The 21,912-nt window shown below is 41.4% G+C and overlaps 1 protein-coding gene across 3 annotated transcripts; it reads left to right on the top strand.

Annotated features, from left to right (window-relative positions):
• Positions 1-11,518: 11,518 nt before the first annotated feature.
• slitrk3a (SLIT and NTRK-like family, member 3a) lies at positions 11,519-20,694 on the top strand. 3 transcript variants are annotated; one of them, XM_088078791.1, is made up of 3 exons: positions 11,519-12,049; positions 12,901-12,988; positions 14,773-20,694. In XM_088078791.1, exon 3 carries the CDS (start codon positions 14,831-14,833, stop codon positions 17,543-17,545), a length of 2,715 nt encoding a protein of 904 aa, XP_087934917.1. In that variant the 5' UTR covers positions 11,519-12,049; positions 12,901-12,988; positions 14,773-14,830; the 3' UTR covers positions 17,546-20,694. The 3 variants fall into 3 exon arrangements, with proteins under 3 accessions (XP_087934917.1, XP_042341971.1, XP_087934916.1); XM_042486037.2 differs by having other exon boundaries at positions 11,519-12,190; XM_088078790.1 differs by lacking the exon at positions 11,519-12,049 and adding an exon at positions 12,282-12,720.
• Positions 20,695-21,912: the final 1,218 nt, after the last annotated feature.

Raw genomic sequence — 21,912 nt, 5'->3', positions numbered from 1 at the left:
TTGATAAAACAGGGAAGCTAAATTAAGGATAATGTCCGTGTCCCTTTTGTAGTCTTTGCCACTACCACATCAGTCATTCAATCAATCAGGAACCTCTCAAACCATGAAGATTTCAAACTCTGAAAACTATTGGGAAAAAACAAAGACAGACAGACAGAAAGAAAGAAAGAAAAAAGACAAAGAAAGAAAGAAAACTAACTATGTTTGTGTGTTTCTCTTCTGCTGTATCATGTTTTTTCTATTGCTGCTAACGCTGCTGGTATACACGACACCAGTGTTTATGGCTCCCTCTTTCAGCCTACCCTCTTTATCTTGGTCAGACATTCAAAAACTGGCCAAAGCCCAGAGCTACTCTTGCCACATAAAGGTCAGTGAGTTGACCTAGTTCTTCCTGTATCTGGGTTCATTTCCTCTGTCAAAAACTGGGATGCAGGGGAAAACATGTCAGGGAGGAACTCAAACAGAGGAAAAACAATGTCACTGCCTTACATCTGCTCCTTACATCTTTCTCTGACACCATGGGTAAATACGACCCCGAAAAATGACAAAGACAGATTTTGTTGCTACATTTTAGTGTAGAAAACTTTAATGCCCTCAGAACGGCATTAATAACTCTGTGGTCAACAGAAGCAAAAAAAACCTCAAACTTACTCTGCTTGGTTGACGAATAACTCACTCATATGTAAAAGATACAATCATATAGTTGTACAACTTAGTCACTGAGGAAGTGACTTAAAGGGACGTTTTTCCACCGTTTATGTGTATGCCCAATCAGTATTGATGGTAATTGCACTCAATTGGAGTTAATTTCCTCAGTGCGTGCTATAGTAACAAAGTTGAGTTTTCCTGCTCACAGAGCTGTGTAGGCAGTGTCTACATGTACCAGAATGCACTGCATGTGGGCTAACCCATAGCTATTAATTTGTTGACCAAAGATACTGAAGCAAAGATTTAAAAGTTGCTCCTATACTTCTGAAAAATATTAACACGGAGGCTCTGTAGTCTGATCCAGCATGAACTAACACAGCAACACTCTATTGTTTTTACATTGTTTATGGCAGTGCATTATGACTTCACAATAAAAGCTCAACTTAAATTACTCTGAGCATTTTGCAAAGCAACTCAACAACATAGCTTATAATAGTTTAGGGGACAAAAAAATTACTTAGAGATCATATGCCCTCTCTGCCCCTCTGGGGCTATTCGGATGAATGTTTCAGACACAGTTAAGTTCCAGCTGTTGTCTGTCATATGTTTCGATTGGTACCTCAGACATTTATTTGGTTTATAATCATCTAGCTGTCATAGATTACATCTCTGTCAGTGTGGCTTCTCTATCTCGGTCAAATTGACAAAAACTGGCCAAAACCCAGAGCTAATCTTGTCACGGAGATGTCAGGGAGATGACCCAGTTCTTCTTGTTTCTGGGTTCATTCCCTCCGTCAAAAACTGGGATGCAGGGTAAATGTGTCAGAGAGTCACTCACAGAAAGAAAAAACAACAAGCAGTGACACTGTGTTACATTGTTCTCTGACACCAATAATCTGATAACTAATTGTAACGGTGCTCGATCGGCCACAGATCATTATCGGCCAATATTCGTTCTAAGCAGATTGATCTGTGGTCTCTATAGATGCCAATCAGTAGAGCTGATCAGATGGGGCAAAACTCATGAGACAATTTCCCTGTTAAATACATTTTAAAAAAATGCTATCTGATAATCAGTGGCTTCAAGCAGACCCAGTGACTGGTGATGTTTATTGACCGATTTGGCTCAAAAATCCTGATCAAAGCACCCTTAACTTTGTGTAAATGTGTCTCTGACAAAGTACAAAAGAATATCACCGTCTTGCTCTTCCTGAACCCCCACACACACACACACACACAAGTGGCTGATGTGGCACTGATTAATCTGGATTTAGGACAGTTTAATCCATATTTGTACAGAGACCACCAGAGCACTTGCAAGCTGCAGCTTAAACGCTGTCTGGCCACCAGCGTGCAATATCCCTTCTCCTGTGAGTATCACATGACATCACTTTAATGCAATTATACCCAACACAATGGAGAGACGCAAAGACTACAATTTCTCCCAGATTTACATTTCAGACATAAAAGTTGACACTCATTGTATTGTTTAAGAACAGAAAGCTGTCACCTTTTGGTTATGGGTAAGACTCCACAGGCAGCTCGGCCGGACAGACCAGATGACTGTCACTGAATAATCTTAACTTACATATACTTTTGAATTTCTGCACCATATAAGTGTGTCCAGTTTTGTCTTACCTTGCCTTGCCTTCTGTTTAAGATGCAAAACTCTCAGGAAAGACATTCAAGGCCAGTGAAAATAAAAGAAAGAAGAGAGAAAGATAAAATCGAAACAGTAGCTCTTTTGAATTTCAACACCAGCTTCCATTAAAGCTCTAACAAATTTTGCCATCTCCCCACGTTTTCTCCAATGACTGTCTCATTTCCCTTTGCTTTCTTTTCATGGACAAAAGCTGAGCTGGAATCCAACATTGATGATGTGGTTGACATTTACGTTTACAAGGCTAAATTTCAAATCAAGTCTCTATTTTATAATCTATTTTTTTACACCATGGCCCCTTCTGCTGAAGCACGACTTTTCTACAATAGAGAAGCATTTATCAGCATCAGGAAAAGTTGTGTGGAGTTTGGACTGAATGCAGCAGACCACGGGGGGATCCCCACCAATGGCATATGCCAAGTGGCCAGTCAGACCACAGGGGAGAAACAAAACCGAGAGCACCGGACAAAGAGAGGGAGGAGAGCCGGCATCAGGGTGAGGCTGACCCGACTTGGACCGAGAGCTGTTCCTCTACCAAGCCTTCTTCTGGCTAATGTCCAGTCACAGGAGAATAAAGTAGATGAGATGTGATTGAGGCTCACTCAGAAACAGGAAATCAGAGACTGCTCTGTGCAGATCTTCACAGAGACATGGTTAACCCCTAACATTCCTGATAAAGCAGTTGCACTGGATGGGCGGACCTTGTTGTGAGCCATAAGGACACAAGACTCTGATGCAAGTTAAAAAATGCGCTGCAGAAATTGAATGATGCCACCAGCAGCAACGTGACCAAGAAACTAGGTAAAATGTTTCATAGCAGCTGGTGATGTAATCAACTTATCGTTCAATTTCAAAGATGTAGCAGAATCAAGGACAAATGTAATTTTGTTTTTTAAACTTTGTTTAAAAAATGACTAATAAATCTACCGTCTTCCTTCTACCTTCTACCTCTCCTGATGTGTGTGTTTGATTTTTTTTTCATGTTTCACCTCATCCTCACTAGACCTTTCTCCATCATTCTCTTTCTCCTTTTGCCATTGTAATTTACCCCAAAAAGTCGTTGAGGCAGCAACTAATGTTCTTTCTCTTTCTCTCTATGTCTCTCTCTCTCTCTCTTTCTAACTCTCCAGGGAGAGCGTTGAGTGAGAATTAGGTCTCTCAGCAGACGCGTTGTGGGTATTTTTGCGCAGACAGTTTGGGGCTACAGCAAGCAGAGTGAGATAGTGGATGGGATGGTAGGCTTGGAGACTATGTGTGTGTGTGTGTGTGTGTCCGCGTGTGCCAGAGTTTGTGTGTGTAAGACAGGGAGAGAGAGAGAGAAAAATAGAGACAGTGCCACACCACACAGGCTTTTGGCGAGGACACCATCTGGCCACGGGCTCACAAACTCATCCAGCATGACTGCTGTTAGATCAACAAAAAGCATGCATGGAAGGTGCATTCAAAGGCACACGCACAAAAAAACATACAGACAAATGCAATAATCAGACGTAATTGTCTCATGAGGTCAATTATTTGATTGGGGTCATCAAAGGTATCTTTTAAGATGTTCTGGTGTGAAAGACCTACTTATGAGGTTTTTTATAGAAAAATAAATAGGTAAACTTTCAAATATTAGTCTAGTATTGTTAGGCTGACAAATTTTATTTAACTGAAGTGACTGCAAAACAAAATTCACAATACACTGGGGCTGACTCTGGATGAGGTTTTTAATCTTGTAATTTAAGGCATATTGTGAAGGCTCAATGGAAGGTAAATTGGTAAAAATTAATGGTCACATCTCTAGTCTAGCAGCCCTGTAGCTCTAAAATTTGCATCTATATTTTATTATTCTGTACCTCAGGATTTACTTCTTGTGCCAACATTAATTGCTACTGCAGCAAGTAGCGTGCCCTATCAGAGGTCATGTGCTGTATTGCTGCATCATGGGTCTAACCTCCGTGCATTCATGCATTTCATTCAAATTAAAACTGCACTCATACTGTAACACCGCAAACAGACAATCAAATCCAAGTGGCAGCTGGTGCCAGTTTTTAGCAAAAGCCACTCACTTAATTGCAGTTATTTATTAGTAAGCTATAGGTTTTACTTCATAATCTAACTAGCTAGCTACACAAACATTTTAAATTATGCCTGTCGCTAACTGCAATTCCTCTGTGAGTGGCATGACTGTGAAAATATATGCTGAAATCCTGCCATGGATTTCTCTGCTCCGATGGAAAGCACATGCATAAATTATAACTAATGGTAATCTAAAGAAGTCAAAGAGATATCACACAGTTCCCCTGTTTTTATAAACATAAAATAAATTCACACAATGACAGCATGTTTATATATTGCAAATGTAAATTCTGTACTCAATTCAGCTGCCACTGGCAGGCGGTTACTGTTTACCCTGACGTCGCTACCACTAAGTGGTTTTTCAGAGCCCTTCAAATATGTGCCTACATTTGCAGGTTGCAGTTTTTGTTTTTTCTATCATGCTTCCATAATAATACCAATGTTTTAAGAATGGCTGTTGTTCCCCTTTGAAGTGAATCAACGCAAAAGATAATATACTTCCTATGCACTGTTGAATATAATCTAATAAGGACTAATGGAATTCTAACCAGGAGACGTTTCAGCTGGTTACAATCTGCAATCCTCACCGCAATATGCCACTAAATCCCCCTGAATTTTTCAGACTGTTTCTTGAAAAAAACTTTCTTGATACATATGCTAGTGAGGTTCTGCAATGCTCTTTGTGCAGCCTTTTCTACCTTTATGTAATGCAAAGCTAAAAAGTCACATAAATAAGAACCTAAGTTATCTGCTTTTGGATTTCCTGACTAGTCCTCATTGAAACATTCATTTGGACCTGTGCAAAATCTAAAAAGGCTGCAAGTGCATGTATGTGTGTACAATCACCGTATCTAGGGACACAGACGATGCAGAGGCAGAGGCAGGTGAAATGCAGTGACAGGGGCAGATAGGACAGTGTGCCCCATTAAATCACTTTATTTAATTCTCTAATTATGCAAGCAGCTAACGCGAAACACCAAATTACCATAGGTACTCTCCTGCTGGTCTCTTGTTGCACACTGTAACGGTATTAGAAAATTCAGTAGGAGTGACAATGTTTTTTCCTGAGTTTTATGACAGGAAGTTGTACGATGGTATCTGAGGTCAAAATAGAGACACTATGAGGCTGTCCTTACAGTGCAATGTTCTCATGAGACAATGACACTGACTTTCTCCTTCTCAATGTCAGATAGTTTGTGTGTGTATATGTGTGTGTGTGAGAGTGAGTGTGAGAGCACTTGTCTGCGTTTTTATATTTGGATGCTCTTTTGTCCTGAACTTCATTCGCACTATTGGGCCAATCACTCAGACGTGACTACATTAAAGTGCTGCTCAGTGGCCAACACACACACACTCTCTCTCTGTCTCTGTCTCTCTCTCTCTCTCTCTCTCTCTCTCTCTCACACACACACACACACACACACACACACACACACACACACACACACACACACACAGACAGAGTTCATAAACTTAGGGAAAATTCACCAAGGCAAACCCCAGTGTGACATTTAACTTATTTCTGCGGCCCAGTATATTTGCAGTTGACTAATCCTGTGAGAATCCGCTTCTACAATAGAATCGTATAATACTGTGATTGATATTAAAAAAAGCACAAGGGGTTTAGCTTAATTTTCACTAAGAATTTCCTCAAGGCTTCAATGCAGGAAAAAAAATCTTTAGTGTTGCTAAAAATGAGAGCATTGTTCAAATTGAATACAAACATAAATTGATCTTTTCAAAGGATCTTTTAAGTTCTATTTTCCAAGTCAAAGTTTTCCCCAGCGGCTGCTTCTTAAAGCCTAGGCCAGACTACATTCTCACTTTTGAAACACATTGAAATTTCAAGGCCAGGCCATGAGCTACAAAGAAAACTTTTGAAAGTGAACGCATCTGCAGATTCCTTATTTTCAAACAATGCCCTTTATTGCCTTATCAGTGGCTTCTTGTGGCTGTCAGTCAGCACCATGAACGAATTCCTCTTAATTACACTGAAATGCAAAATCCCCTGAATTTATTATAAAATTATCTGGTTTGTCAATCTTCTCTCTGATTAAAGCCATATGCATCATAATATAATTTTTTGTTCTTCTTTCTCTTTTTTTCTCCTATTTTACTCTTCAAGCATTGATAAACAACAACATTTTGTTTTGATATTTGTGGTTTTTCTGTCCGGCGGCTTCTTCAAATATTCTCTGGGCTTTCCATAAAATCTCTTGATCTCAAACATCAACAAAGCATGCGGCATTTCTCAAAATACTGACTGAGCTACAGAGTTATTAATTAAAAAACATGACAGTCATATTGTGTTCCTTGCTCAGGGGTGAGTGGACAGATCCACTACAAGAGATGAGATACACAGCGAGATGTCGAACTAATAAAGTATTTCTGGTTTCTGCTTTTCCTCCAGTGACTGAACTTGCTTATTAGAGTACAAAATCCATTCAAGCAAGCAAGGTACATGATATTCTCAATTCAGAAAACCTACTTTGTTTTTTTTTAGCATACAGTCAAAACAATTATCCATCCATGGCACACTATTTCCTTCCCAATATCTTTCTCGAATCTGTTTGTCTGCACTGAATATAAGAACACTAAGAACAAGTCACTTCCTTATGGTGGCGTGAAGGAAATCTGTCAGACAGGCAGTCACACAGACAAGCACAAAGACAGCGCAGAGACAGACAGACATGAAAGCAGGCAGCCAGACAGGCAGGCCATCAGGTGGAGAGACTGGCAGGCAGGTGGTCCGGTTGGCAGGCAGCCAGGCGGAGATGTAAGTGGACAGCAAGAAAGGCAGACCGGCATTCAGACATATTGACTCCCAAGCAGTCAGGCAGACTGACAGGAGGAGAGACAGATAGATGGACAGACCGATAGATAGGGAAATATTTGAGTGTGCCTCCCAATATCCCTTGTGGTCCACAAAGGATTTAGGCAGGTGGCATGAGGTATGTCACGTAAACCCCTGACAACAAGCAAAGAAGGGGTAATGGAAAGTTTCAAAAGGTGACAGCTAAAAAGAGAAAGGAAGTTTTTAATTTAACTTTTTTCCCTTTAACTTTTTCATTGGATATAATGTCATAGTTTAAATAAAAATGTTATATTTCTTTGACAAATCAAACTTTAAATAATATTTAAATACAATCATATTGTATATGTTAGACTCATAGAAAGGTAATCCATCACCCCTATATATATATATATTCCAATACAATAGAAAGCAATGTACGTGGTACGATAAACTTCAATGGTAATACCTTAGTATCTTGAAACTTGTATACCACTGCTACCCTAGTTGCAATCATCACTTATGACTTATAAGTGTGCGGTGATGTATTTATCTGCAGGGACTCTGCCCTCTGCCTGTAACTTCCCAATAAAATTGGGACTTTATAAAAAAAGGTAACAACCAGGTGCCAGAGTTTAAGCAGCAAGCAACCAAGAGAAAGCAAAAAAAATGCAGACACAGTGCTGAAGAAATGCAATTACAGCCAACAAGAGTCAGGGTTGGTTTTCACTTTCATTTTCACATTCATGCATAGTATACCTTTTAAGTGATATTACTCTTATTTATCCAGAAGTATAAGTGTTGTAACTTCCAGTTATTCTGAACATATGATACCATATTATTGAAATCTTAAACCAACCTCTACAGCTGACAATACAAAGTTGAAGATTCAAATCATCAGTTAGAGAACACTCCATCAACTAAAATCATTTAAGTTTAGTAGTCTTTTTTTTTTTTTTTTTTTTTTTTGTCTGTGAGAGCACAGAGTACTTCCGGAGACATTTCTGCCGATAAAATCTGGCAGTTCAATAAAATGTTTTCTATAGGAAAAAAAGAAATGAATAGTCAAATTTTTGTATTGAATAGCTGAATATAATTTGACTGACAAGATTCTGAGTCGGGTACAGCCACACAAACTTCCATCCAGAACAGTTTGTTCCAGTCTCGAGCATAGAGTTTTTGACCGATCACCACACTGTTAGCTGTACCACATACCATAAAGCTTGAGTGAGTGAATGACATCCCTCTGCTGGATGTGCTTTACAGGTGAATCTCCTGTCTATTTTATTTCAGGGTGTGGCTGCAGTTGAGCAATGCTGACAACCATTTCCCTCTCCACTTGTTGCAGCGCTGCCTGCTGTCAGTGATGACAGAGTTGTCACTTTAGTCCCTTCATCATGCAGTGATGACCTTGAAAGGTCATTGACGACTGAGTTGGCTTTGATGGCCATTACGATGTCCAGACATATCAGTCAAACATTCTGACTGTGCCTTTCTTTGTACTTTGACTTCCCATTTTGCTATTGACATTATAAATGTCTTCCACAACAACCAATATGTTAAGTTACAAAAAACAATTCATGAGATTTTCCTGGACTTATCACCTTAGTTTGGGTTTAGATATCAAAACGTCTTGCTTAAGACAATGAAAAGATTAAAAGTCATGGTTGAAAGACACTACTATTGATTGTTGTAAGGGGGTGGGAGGCCAACCATCTCCTCTCTATGAGGGTTTTTTTGTGCAACAACACTTCGGAGAAACAACAGACATTATTTGTCTTCTGCCATAAGAGGTTGCTTGTCAGACCGGTGCTGTTGTGTTTCTGGTTATTACGCCTCTTTTATGCATTGTTTTCACTACATCAACTGTTAAATCATGTTGGTGCTGGAAAGCTCAATAAAACATTTTCAGCTTAAACAAATAAACTCATGAATTGATCTTTTTGTTATACAAACACCTTTTTGTCGTCACGCACTCCCACAATTTTCATTATAGAGTAAGGTCTTTTTGTTTCGGCACAACGCTTGTCAAACCCAAACCCAAACAGATCAATGTCCAATTTTTTGCAGCATCACTCAAAATTTTTAAAAAAATTCAACTTGTGATCCCATTAGCCCTGATCTGTGATTGGAAGGTTACTACCACTTGGTTGTGACACTCTGGCTGATCCATGTCCTGTGAGCTGAATGAAGGGGTCGGAGTGGCCTTATGTCAGTCTGTCTGACATCAGCTGACAGGCTGAAGGAGTGAATGATGGCTTTTCATAAAGAAGAATGGCAGTTTTACAGACCACCAGCTGCTCCCAAACACTCTTCTCTAACCTCCCATCCACTGCTCGTGTACGTGGGTGCGTGTATGGTATGTTTGTGTGTATTGGTGTGTATGGGCTTGGGTTGTGTGTACATGCTTTATATGGACAGCTTGAAAAAAAAAAACTGAAAAAATCAAATGGTTTGTATTGTAACACACATTTGTAATGCATATACCCCCACATATTTGCTTATAAAAGTATTTATCCATCATTTTGATTTTATCTTTGTATTGGTGTGTAGAGTTACTTTAAATGTAAGAAATGGTCTGGTGCATATGTATTGTCACAGATTCTGAGCTAACCTACCGAGCAATTGGGAAATCAACTTGAAATATTAATAGAAAAAGTCTCCATTTAAGGATGACAACAAAAGTGTAGAGCATGCATTTCCTTTGTATCCAGATGATGAGTCTCCTCATTTAGCCTACAGTATATTAATCCACTGTGACATGTAAAGTGGTACATGTCAACAGGGGGTAACAAATGGGATAAAGGTTTACTTGTCTAATCCTACAACGGGATAATTTTGGAAATAATCCTAAAGGTCAGTGGATTTTATGTGTCGGGTTTTTGGACCAGGGGCCTTGAGCAGCATCCATGGTTGCCCATACAGGAATTTCTCCATCTGTTATATGTCACTTAACCCTATCTTAATCTTAATACTTTAATATAACAGTCAGGGTTAATGTCAACAACTTTTGTTGCTTTTTCTTGTCCACTTGTTAAGAAATCTCCTGAGAAATGTGGATCAAGCACTGCAGTGTTAGATAGCAGACTGTTTATACCAGTTATTTCCAACTGGTGGGTCATTGTCCAAAAGTGGGTCACAGGCCCATTCTGAAAGGACTGCAAGTGACTCTTGAACATGTCATGTTTAAAAAAAACAAAACACACACTTTATTTTTAACAATTTTTGCCAGAGAGCTTTTATTTTGAAGTACCTTTTCCCCTGCTTTTCAGCTACTATTTGATTGCCCTGTTTTTGGTAAAAATCGGCCATAAACATGCATTTTCTGTGCAGTGTTTTTATGTCACTGATCTTGAAGCAATATAACATGCTTCTTTGGTTGTAGTGCTCTTTATTCACTAAGTATTAAGTAATTGCTCTTTATTCTTGCAGTATGTTTTATTGCATTGTGTTCTAAACCCTGGTGTTTTATAGCTTTTGTGAAATAAAATTGAATATGTGTTAATTTATCTTATGTGTGGACCTTGAAGGAATGACTAAGTGCAACATCTGGCTAGATCTGTTGGGAACAACTGCATCATTTCTACAGTACTTTACTGTGCTAGAAATATAAACAAAATTAACCCTAAGATAGTTATTACTAATATCAAGCACTTACTGTAAACTACAATAGATGTGGAAAAAAAATCGAGTTCTGTGCTCTAACTAGAGACACTGTAGGGGAATTTCAACTTTTTTTTTTTAAACTGCAATCAGCCCCCTCCGTGTTGAGCTGCCAGAACTGGGAAATCGTGATGGTGTTTCAGTCGTGCTTGTGAGCTCTGGCTTGGCTTGCTGCTCACAACACGGACTTGTGTTGCCCGCTTGAGGCGAGGCAGGGGAAGGCACGCTAACGGATGTAAGAAGAGGCGCTCCGTATTTCCCTGCTCCCCCACCCGCGGCTTGCTGTCGATAGCCGCGGCCAACCTCTTCGTCCCCAAGCAGAGAGAGGAGGTATTGGCAGGGCAGGGTGAGGGGTGCCAGCTCCATATTTTTTAGCGCGCCCGACTGCATCCGAAAAAATGACCCCCAGTTGAGGAACTGAGTACCATTGTGATAATCATTAAATAAATCTCGATAATAAAAATAAAATAAGCACACGCAGAGACGGAGAGAGAGTCGTCTTAGGTCCTGACTGTCATCCACAGGTCTGGCACCCACCCCGCACGGCGCGCTCCCTCACTCTTATTTATTTATTTCCTTGATGCGCGTCCCCACCGCGAAAGCCGGAGCGATCCTCACTCTCTCCCCTCTTCACTTCGCTTCCTCTCCTCCTCTCGACAGCATCCAGAACTATAGCGCAACCGTCCCCATCACTCTTTTCCTCCCCTCCTCCTCTCTCTCTCACCGCCAGCTCTCTCTCCACTGCGTCTCTCACCCCTTTGCCCCCCACCCCCACCCCCTCCACCTCCCCATCTCAGTCCCTCACTCCTCTGACGCACGACAGGGAAACGGACCTGAGGAAAGAAAGAAAGAATAAAAGAAAAGCAGCAGCTGACCCAATCGTCGATATGATCCACAGGCTCTTGTTACTGCTGCACCGGACAGAGACACGGTCCTGAGACCGAGAGGAGAGCACTCTCACCCGGCTACACTGCTGTTGAGCGCTCGCCCGGGGGGCGGCGACGGCGGCGGAGGAGAACGAGGAGGAGGAGGAGGAGGAGAGGGGAGGAAGAGGAAGCGGACGGGCACAAGTCGAGGGCTTGCATTTTAAGCAAACTGCTAAGAGAAAAAAGGGAGACGAGAAAGAAGGGGAGAGAGTCAGAGTCACCGGAGAGCGAGAGTGGGAGAGATTGCATTCCCATCACGTCTTCATTTCTCCTCTCTTTTGCCTCAGCCACTGAGAGAGGGTGAGAGAAGGAGGGAGAGAGAAACAGAGAGAGAGAGAGAGAGAGAGAGAGAGAGAACACGAGCGAGAGAGAGAGATCTAACAAGATTCATACTAGTGGTCTTTTTTCCCTAATGCTGTCCAATTGCAGCACGAAACTAAGGTGAGTGCTTAAGCTATGTTGCGCTGGAGTGTTTTAATGAGGGAAATCTTATGCAGATATGTGTGTGTGTGTGTGTGTGTGTGTGTGTGTGTGTATATGTGTATGTGTGTGTGTGTGTGTGTGTGTGTGTGTGTTCATGTGTCTATTGGTGTCTGCATAGCCATGGACTTCAAAAGGGGACAACAAGCGCTCTCCATACATCGAAGATAGCGGATCGTAGGGATCCAGTCGAGTGATCAATAGCCGTTTGTTCTTTATTCACCGTTTTCCTGCCAATGTCACGACGAAAAGGCTACTGCATTATGCTTGGCATGTATTTCAACAAGCGCTATGCTCTCTCCGCTGTATTGACAGCAAGGTTATTTTGGGGGAAATTTCAGTAAACCAGAGCGGGATTCTCTGTCGGTTAGCTCAGACTGAAGCTTGTTAGAGATCATCGTTTCACAAAACTTGACATGAATTCAAGATTGAAATCTTCTGAATTGGTCGTAATGAAATTTCCAATCAAGCGAGCATCACTTTTAATTCATGTAAGTACAGGGCTGTGGAGAATCTCCCCCCAGCTTGCTTTTGAAGCCATGGCTCATTCACATGCGCATCTCTTCCTCTCTCCCTCCTCAATGCCCTGCTCTCTCCTTCCATCTCTCCCTCTCTGTTTCCTCCTGTTCCTCTATCGGCTCGGTCACCCCCCGTTTCTTGTTCTCTTCCAGCCCGGCATCGGACGGTGAGCGGGACGCACCGGGCAACGACGCAACACAACGCAGGAGGATATGTGAAGTTGGAATCCCACTAAACTAAGTAGGTATACCACCCGATTTGATATACCCCAAGGGAATCTAATATGGCACGAATTGTTTTTAATTGCGTTTAATGTCGTTATTGCTTTTTTTTTTTTTTTTAAACATCGCATCTGCAATTTTTGATCTCTATCACGAAAGCGGAATCAATAAATCCTGGAGGATTACGCACGGAAAGGGCAATGAAAGCAGTGCATTTTACAGCGAGGAGATCGTGTTTGAGGAGCTTTTTTCTCTCCTTGGCGCGTTTTACTGTCATGTCTTTTGTGGGGATTACAATATATATCATTTTCACTTCCTTTTCTCCCTTTTTGGCGCTGGGCTTTTGGTTTCAGCACCGTGGACAGCGGCTGGGCTCCGGCAGACGGTCCCAGCGCATCTCCTCTGGATTTTCAGCACATTCGTTTGAAAAAACATCGCTGTCAGTGCGCGGGTGCGTGTGTGAAAAGTGACAGCCTACAGAAAAGATATGTGCGTGTGTGTTTGTGTGTTTGACTTTTTTTTCCCACATAACGCAATGAAGATACCGAACGGAATCTTTGATCAGCCTTTTTTTCAATCAATATTTTACAGACTTTCTACTTTTGTTTTTATCATTATTATTTCTTTTTTAAAATCGCATCAATTTATCCTCTCTTCAGGCCAGCGGGATCTACTGAAATACAGCCTCATGAGCTTCTCGGAGCAGCAGCTTCGCTCACTAGGCTTTTCACTTGCGTTGTTGTTCATCTAATCCTCCAATTGCATCACCAAGTGGGAAAGCCAGGAGAAGTTTCATTGATTGCATTTTTGGCAGATGACTGGTTCAATTATAGTGAATAGGTCGACAGTTCTTCATATTCCGTGGGGCATTTACCCAAGAAAACGCCGTGGGCGAACAGCCTCGGCTCTGCCGTTTTCTGCACATCTGTCTTTGGACATTTTGGACTATTTTCCCCGATTAAAAAAATGTTTTTAACATCTTTACACTGGTAAATTTTAAATCTTGCATTATCTGCAGCCCTAGGGCCAATGTTTACATTTTTACTTAAACGAAATCAGATTTTTATACACTATAGACGAGAACATATGTGCGTTACATGAAATTAATTTTAGCGAAATTGATTTTCAGCGAGTACTTCGACAGTTCTTATCTCGTCCAACTAATGGTCACCGAGCTGACACCCATTCCGTCGCCAACCTCTTCCTGCTTTAGACTTTTGATGCACCTACTTTAATTTCCACCGCGCTTCTCTGGATTCTCATTTACCAAAAGAGGGATTGAGGTCCCTGTTATGTAATAAATACAACAGGGGGACGGTGTCTCCTCACCACTTACCTCACCCACCTGCTGTTGCCTTCGTTTATTCACAGCGATAAGCATCTCTGAGGTGATTTATTGCGACCTTAGCAGCATGTCTGCTGTATAATAAATGGCAATTCCCCCTATATACTGACATTAACTGTCTGGATGCAGAGATTTGTTTACATTGCTGGGTATCACGTTTCCCATCCAAGAGTGCTAGGTTTATATTTTGTTTGAAATAACCAGCAATATTGCAACACTGAAAGTATAGTCTCCAATGTCATTCTATTATTCATTGGTATTCATTTCAAAGCCGTCTTCCATTCTACTGAAACTAATGTGCCCATCCTCTCTGTCTCCCCCACTTCTGCCTGCCTGTCTCTCACCTCAAACCTCTCTTTGTGAGGGTGTGTGTACTCCTGTGTGTTCTCCTGTGTGTATTTCCTTACCCCCATTCCCTCCCTCCCATCCATTCTCTCTCCCTCTGTCCTTTGTTGCAGTGCTGTGAAGTGGCTCTGTTCCTGGAGCCAAGACTTCATCCCCTTGGTGTCAGCGAGGATGCTGTGGGTTACCTTGCTGAGCACCATAGCCTTAGGATGGACCACCCCGATCCCACTACTAGAGGACTCAGAGGAGATAGACGAGCCCTGCTTCGAGCCCTGCTACTGCGAGGTCAAAGAGGGCATATTCCACGTCCACTGTGACAGTAAAGGATTTACAAATGTCAGCCAGATCTCCCAGATATGGAGCCGGCCCTTCAAGCTTAACCTGCAGAGAAACTCCATGAGGAAGCTTTACTTTAACAGCTTCCTCCATCTCAACAACGCTATATCCATTAATCTGGGTAACAACGCCTTGCAAGACATCCATGCAGGAGCATTCAATGGCTTAGGAATACTAAAACGGCTTTTCCTACATGAAAACAAATTAGAAGTTTTCCGGAATGACACTTTTCTGGGGTTGGAGAGTTTAGAGTATCTCCAGGCGGACTACAATGTTATCAAACGGATTGAAAGTGGTGCATTCAGGCATCTTCACAAATTGAGAGTGCTCATACTAAATGACAATCTGATCCCCGTGCTCCCAAATTACCTTTTTCGGTCTGTCTCACTCAAAGTTCTGGACCTGAGAGGAAACAGACTAAAGACATTGCCATATAAGGGCACGTTGGAGTACGTTGGGAGGAGCTTAATGGAAATTCAGTTGGAGGAGAACCCCTGGAACTGTGTGTGTGAGATTGTCCAGTTAAAAACCTGGCTGGAGAGAATCCCCTATACAGCTTTGGTTGGCGAGATCACGTGCGAGTACCCATTCCACTTACATGGGAAAGACTTGCGGGAAATCAAGCGCAGTGAGCTCTGTCCACTGCTCTCCGATGCAGAGATTGAGGCCAAGCTGGGAATTCCCCGGCTCCCGTTCAACAATGAGAACACATGGCCTACGAAACCTTCCTCCATGCTTTCCTCCTTTCACAACACAGCCTCTTCTGTGGAATACAAGGAAAGAATTGTCAAGCCTACCAAACGACCTCGACCTACAAAGAACCCTCCAACTCCACGTAGCATCTATCCAGGCATCAACCAGCCCCCTATTGCTGGCTACCAAACAAGGCCTCCAATCCCAATAATTTGTCCAGCTGGATGTACTTGTAACCTTCACATCAATGACCTGGGGCTAACAGTGAACTGCAAAGAGAAAAGCTTTCACAACATCTCTGAGCTTCTGCCTCGGCCCCTCAATGCCAAGAAATTATATCTCAGTGGGAACCTAATACAGAAAATCTACCGCTCAGACTTCTGGAACTTCTCAAGCTTGGATTTACTGCATTTAGGGAATAACAGGATATCCTACGTCCAAGAGGGCGCCTTTATCAATCTGCCAAACTTGAAAAGTTTATATCTGAATGGGAATGACATTGAGAGACTCACCCCTGGGATGTTTCGGGGGCTTCAGATGTTGAGTTATCTTTACTTTGAGTATAATGTCATACGTGAGATACAACCCAACTCTTTCTCCCTAATGCCAAACCTCCAGCTGGTTTTCCTCAATGACAACTTGCTTCGCTCCCTCCCCAATGACGCCTTTGCTGGCACCAATCTTGCACGCCTCAACCTCCGCAACAACTACTTCCTTTCCATGCCTGTGCGTGGCGTTCTGGAGCATCTGACCTCCATTGTCCAGATTGATCTCCATCAGAACCCCTGGGACTGCTCCTGTGACATCATTCCCCTCAAGCAGTGGCTGGAGAAGCTTTCCTCTGTGATCGTAGTTGGAGATGTCATCTGCAAGACACCTGAGTTTGCTTTTGGGAAGGACCTGCGTTCACTGGAGGTTGAGGTCATCTGTCCTGAGCTTAAGTATTCTTCAGGCCCATCACCGGCCCTGCCTGGTGGGGATGACCTCACCACAGGGAGCAATGACATGGGGGAGGCAGGTGGACGAGGGGCTGTCCCACTGTCTGTCCTTATCCTCAGCCTACTCATCCTCTTCATCTCTGCTGTATTTGTGGCTGCCGGGCTTTTTGCCTTTGTTCTTCGTCGGAGGAAGAAGCTTCCCTTCCGGAAACGTTCTGAGGTAGATCTAACGGGGATCCAAATGCAATGCAGGATTTTTGAGGACCCACCAAGGCAGAGCAGTGCCGGCAACCCTGGTACACCGGAGAAACCAACACCCAGTATGCACACACACACTCACACCAGTCACACACATGCCCATGGTCATGTTTATGATTACATCCCCCACCCTGTGACTCAGATGTGTAACAACCCCATCTATAAGCCTAGAGAGGGGGAGATAGCAGAGGAAGACAGAGCGCAATTTTCAGAGAAGAAAGACAATGGCAGCAGTAGCAACAGTAACTACAGAACCTTGTTAGAGAAAGAGAGAGAGTGGACTCTGGCCGTCTCTAACTCTCAACTCAACACTATTGTCACAGTTAACCACTCACCGGCTGACATGGGAGGATTTCATGAGAACGGAGGGCTTTGCCCGACAGTAATTGACAGTCAGAGGCCCACGCCAACAGTGGGCTTTGTAGACTGTTTGTATGGGACAGTACCCAAACTAAAGGACATGCATGTGGCGCATGCGCACCCACCAGGCATGCAGTACCCGGATTTGCAGCAGGATGCACGGCTGAAGGAGACATTGCTTTTCACGGCGGGGAAAGGCTGCTACCCTGACCCCTCCCAAAGCGATTACCTCGAGTTAAGGGCCAAACTTCAAACCAAGCCGGATTACCTCGAAGTTTTGGAAAAATCTTACCGGTTTTAACATCTCTAGCCCGTGGGGAAAAAAAAACAAAAAATATACAAAATCAACACATTCACTTTGCCACCCTCAAAACAAAAATCACCCAAAACCAATATCAAAAAAACAAACTGGGGAAACAGCAGCATGATATAAAATAAAATATTATATTACAGTTACAACAAAGTTTCCCCCCCAAATCACTTTGGAGGAGAGGCCATTCTCAGATATTACAATGAAGTGCCTTTTTTTCAGAGTAGCCAGCAATGTCAACAGCCGTTATTTTTATAATATATAAATATCTCTATATGCCCAAGAGAGAGCAAAAGAGGAACGAGAGGGGCACCGGGGAATAAAACATACAAAACATCCTAAAATACATCTGTCACTAAAACCCCTTTTTATGGAGTTACCATGATGTGCAAGACGCACGGGAGCTGGACGTCTCCCTGACTTGGGGGTTTCCCTTCTGTCTCTTTTACCCCTGACTAGGATGTACAAACACCCGGAGGCCGTGCACATAAAGTTTGTAGGAAGTGATCGAAAGAGAGAAAAAAATACATATATTAAAAACAAACTGCAGTTTGCTGCATGCACTCGCTTCAGTGCAGGAAGCGAGGGGATTTACTCAGAACTATCACATCACATTATGAACAGAGATACTGCAACACATTTACAGTTCAGTGTTCTATTTAATTTTTATATCTTATTAATATGGTTATTACTATTAATGAGGACTTCTGTCTACATCAGGGTGCTTCTCATTAAAAGGACGCGCCAACGCACGGATGGTAAAACATTTGTGAATATTATTATAAGACAACGCTCAAGGTTTTCTGGATATTTCCACGCACTTTGTTGACCCTCCCACCCCTCCCCCTCCATTGCTTCTGGATTCCCCATCGTCACCCACTAACAGCTTTGTAGGAGGCACTTTTAATGTTTTCTCTCTCACAAAGATTTGAAGAAAAATGTGCATATATTTATTCTGTAATTTCAGTGAAGAATTTAATTGTAAAGGTAATGTTAAATCAATGTATAGTGATTATGCGTCTGGTATAGCCTTCTTAATAAAAACAAACTCTTCAATCAAATGATGAAAGGGTTGATGCCACGGGAACCTGTGTGTGGAGCACTGTTGACAGGCTGTGTATTTGGTGTCTTGTTAAAATGGCATGTTGAAGCTGTGGCCAACCATCATGAGGTAGTGCTGCTTGAGATGGAAGAATAACTACTGAACCAATACAGTGCTGGACAGGAATGTAGTGGAGGGCAATAACATTTAATCTCAGTTCAACTACGTATTAATTTTAGATTAGTAAAAAATTATTTTAAGTTTTAGGGAAAGGGTGAATTACTTGTTTTTTATCCTGGGAATATAATCACTTATTTCTGTCGATTGCTAGTTTCTTCTACGATCATCACCTGCTGGATGTCATCGTGGGCTGTTTTTTTAATTAATTATTTTTTTTGCCATTACATTACTGGTTCTACTTGGATGTAATCTGAAGATAAAAGATCAGGAAAACACGCCAGAAGAAGTCAAGTGAGTTCTGCTGGTTTTAAAGTGGATGATATGTCAGGATATAACAAATCTTTGAGGAAGGCTGCAATTTTAATTATCTAAACGGGTATTGCTGATGTAGGATAATAAACAGTAATTGAGAGGGAAAATGGAAATGTGATTGGATGTTGCTCTTTGAATTTGTGCATCCAAATGCCCTTCAAAGTAGCAATGTGGATTCAGTCCACCGGGGGGCGATAAAAAGGCGTTCAGATTCATTGGGCATTTAGTAGATTGGATGCAGTTATAATGTAATGCACAAAATGTTTATCCTAAGAGATCATCATGTCTTGTATTCAGTATGAATTATTTTTGAAAATATCTATATATATAAATATATCAAACCTACAAGTGGCATAAGATAATTTTATTCATTCCAGCACCGTTTCACCTGCTTCATGCTTTTTTCCCCCTTTTATTTTGTCTTGCTTTATTTCAACAAATTGTCTCGAAAATGGCAGAATAAAGCAGTCATTCGAGCTGTATCAACAAAATGAAGCATTATTTTCAAAAGGAATATCTTTATAGAGCTGGCCATTGCTTTTATATATTCAATGTCTGGATTGTTCTTTGCATTGAAATCCCTATTGGTCAATGAGTCCTCAGTATCCTCTATCACAGCAGCAGACTCTAGTTGCTTAGCTTGTTTGCTGTGATTTTTAATATTTTATATTCCCCTGTCCAAGCCTGATTCATTTTTGGGACCAAATAGTACAAGATTGAAGCAGCTGTGGAGTAAATATGGTGTTCTAGTATACATCATCATAGTGCTTTTGCTTTTTCACTTTCATGAGGTGAAATTTTAATTTGGAAAAAAATATGACGCAATCTTGATGTCTATAAATTTGTGAATATTTTTTTTGGAAAAGGAGAGTGCATTTCTGTTTTGTTTTCAGATGGGCATGGTATGCAATTTGCTTTGATTTCATTAGGTTTACTAGGAGTGGTGATCCTCAGTTGCAATTGGGTGTTATAGTTTCTCACGTGTCATCATACACTAGGTGGAAGATATGTAGCAAACCACATACTTCCCTGTTAAATGGGGAGGCCCTTAGCTAGTTTAGAGCAGTCATCAGTATCGATCATCAATGATCTGGTCTATAAGCTTGCAGAATATAAAGCATTTCACCTTGTGTTGTAATCACTGTTGCATTTCTTTGACAGTTATTGTTGCTGAAATGAGTGGAGGTCACCTTCATATAAAGCTTTTATAAGCATGGTAGCATTACGTCGGGGCTCTTTGTTTTCTACTCCGAGAAAGATTCACAATGCTGTACCCCCGTGTTCTGCTGCCCACCTCATTTCTCTGTTCTTTTTTTCTTTTTACTTTATCACTTACACGCTCTTTCTCTCTCTCTCTCTCTCTCTCTCTCTCACACACACACACACACACACACACACACACACACACACACACACACACACACACACACAAACACACACAGACACACACACACGTTAAGCCTTCCTTTCCCTGACCAAGATGTTAGACTATATGGTCAGCATTTTCAGTGTGCACTCAGTTTGATTAAAAACATAATGCATTACTCTGTTAACCCCCACCATCACCCCTAACCCCCAAATGAATAAATAAATAAAAGTTTTGGGATCACTGATGATTTTTGCTATAGTCCCATATCTTGGTAAGCGTTCATCACCCACCCACAATAATATTTCACAAATGAGTGCTGGGCTTTGTCCCTTTATACCATGCTGAGTGGTTTTATCCCAATAAATCCTCTTGTTATCCTGCACTAATATCTCCAAGTGATTTTTGGTGGAATATTAGATATGGGCAACCAATGGGATTGAAGGTTGGCTAAATGTTTCTTTTTTTGTGTGTGAAATGTAAACATTCACTGCCTGTTTGAATTTCTCTCTATTCACTCAGTGGTATTTGAATTTCGCAGTGGAGTTAACCTTTCCTTCAACATCTCTCTTGAGGTTTGTACGTTGGCAAGACTTCAGCACGGTAAATGCAGTGTGTGCATATCATTCTGTCCTTGGCTTCCTCCGTGTTTCTGTCCCCATGACTTCTTTGTTGCTGTATTTTGTGCATTTCTGTCTGCTCCAATGTGAGTTTGTATTATATTGTTCATATTTTGTTTCGACATTCTTGAACTGGGATTTGGCTGTGTGTTACAGTTTCCCTTGTGGCATAGGTCCAGGGTCAGCTTTGTTTCTTTAGTCTTAGTCTGAACCATTTTAACCAGCTTTGAATGCAATGTTAAATGAGAGACTTTTTGCATGTCTTTGGACTAATGACAGTTGTATTCATCTCCATTTTAAATCCATCATACAGTCTTTTTAACTTATGTAGGGACAAAATGTCAACAAGGCTCTCTCGCACTCTTTTGACCCTTTGACAATTACATAATTTGAATGGAATTCATATACTTTAATTAGCCGTGTCATGCATCTCCTTCTAACATTTTGTGCTATGTTAAAGATGTTTCGCATTGCTTTTCTCTGGAGTTGCTCTCCTTATAGTTAAGTTTAACTGAGAAAAAGCTTGGCACACTTTCCCTCAGGCATTATCTAAAACTCGTATTAGAACATAATGCAGAATATAATCCAGCAACGCATGCTTATTAAAATACACGTAATGACACATTATTCTATATCAATTGGCTGATTTAAACCTTAACCATGACATAGCTGTTTCAAATTAGCTCGTTTAAGAGATATGAGATACTATAAGCCTATTAGAAAAGCTTCTGTAGGCTCTCACACAAGCTCAGAATTCACCCTCGACACTTTCTGTAAGTAAATATATATTTGTGTTAAGTGAAGGCAGTAACCTAGATGTGGCTATGTGGATTACAGG

Source organism: Plectropomus leopardus, chromosome 6 (genome assembly GCF_026936395.1).
Source record: "Plectropomus leopardus strain MGB_pleo_1.0 chromosome 6, ASM2693639v1, whole genome shotgun sequence".
NCBI classification, from domain to species: Eukaryota; Metazoa; Chordata; class Actinopteri; order Perciformes; family Serranidae; genus Plectropomus; species Plectropomus leopardus.
The sequence above is the reverse complement of the archived record's forward strand: the minus strand, read 5'-3'. Positions and strand labels throughout refer to the sequence as shown.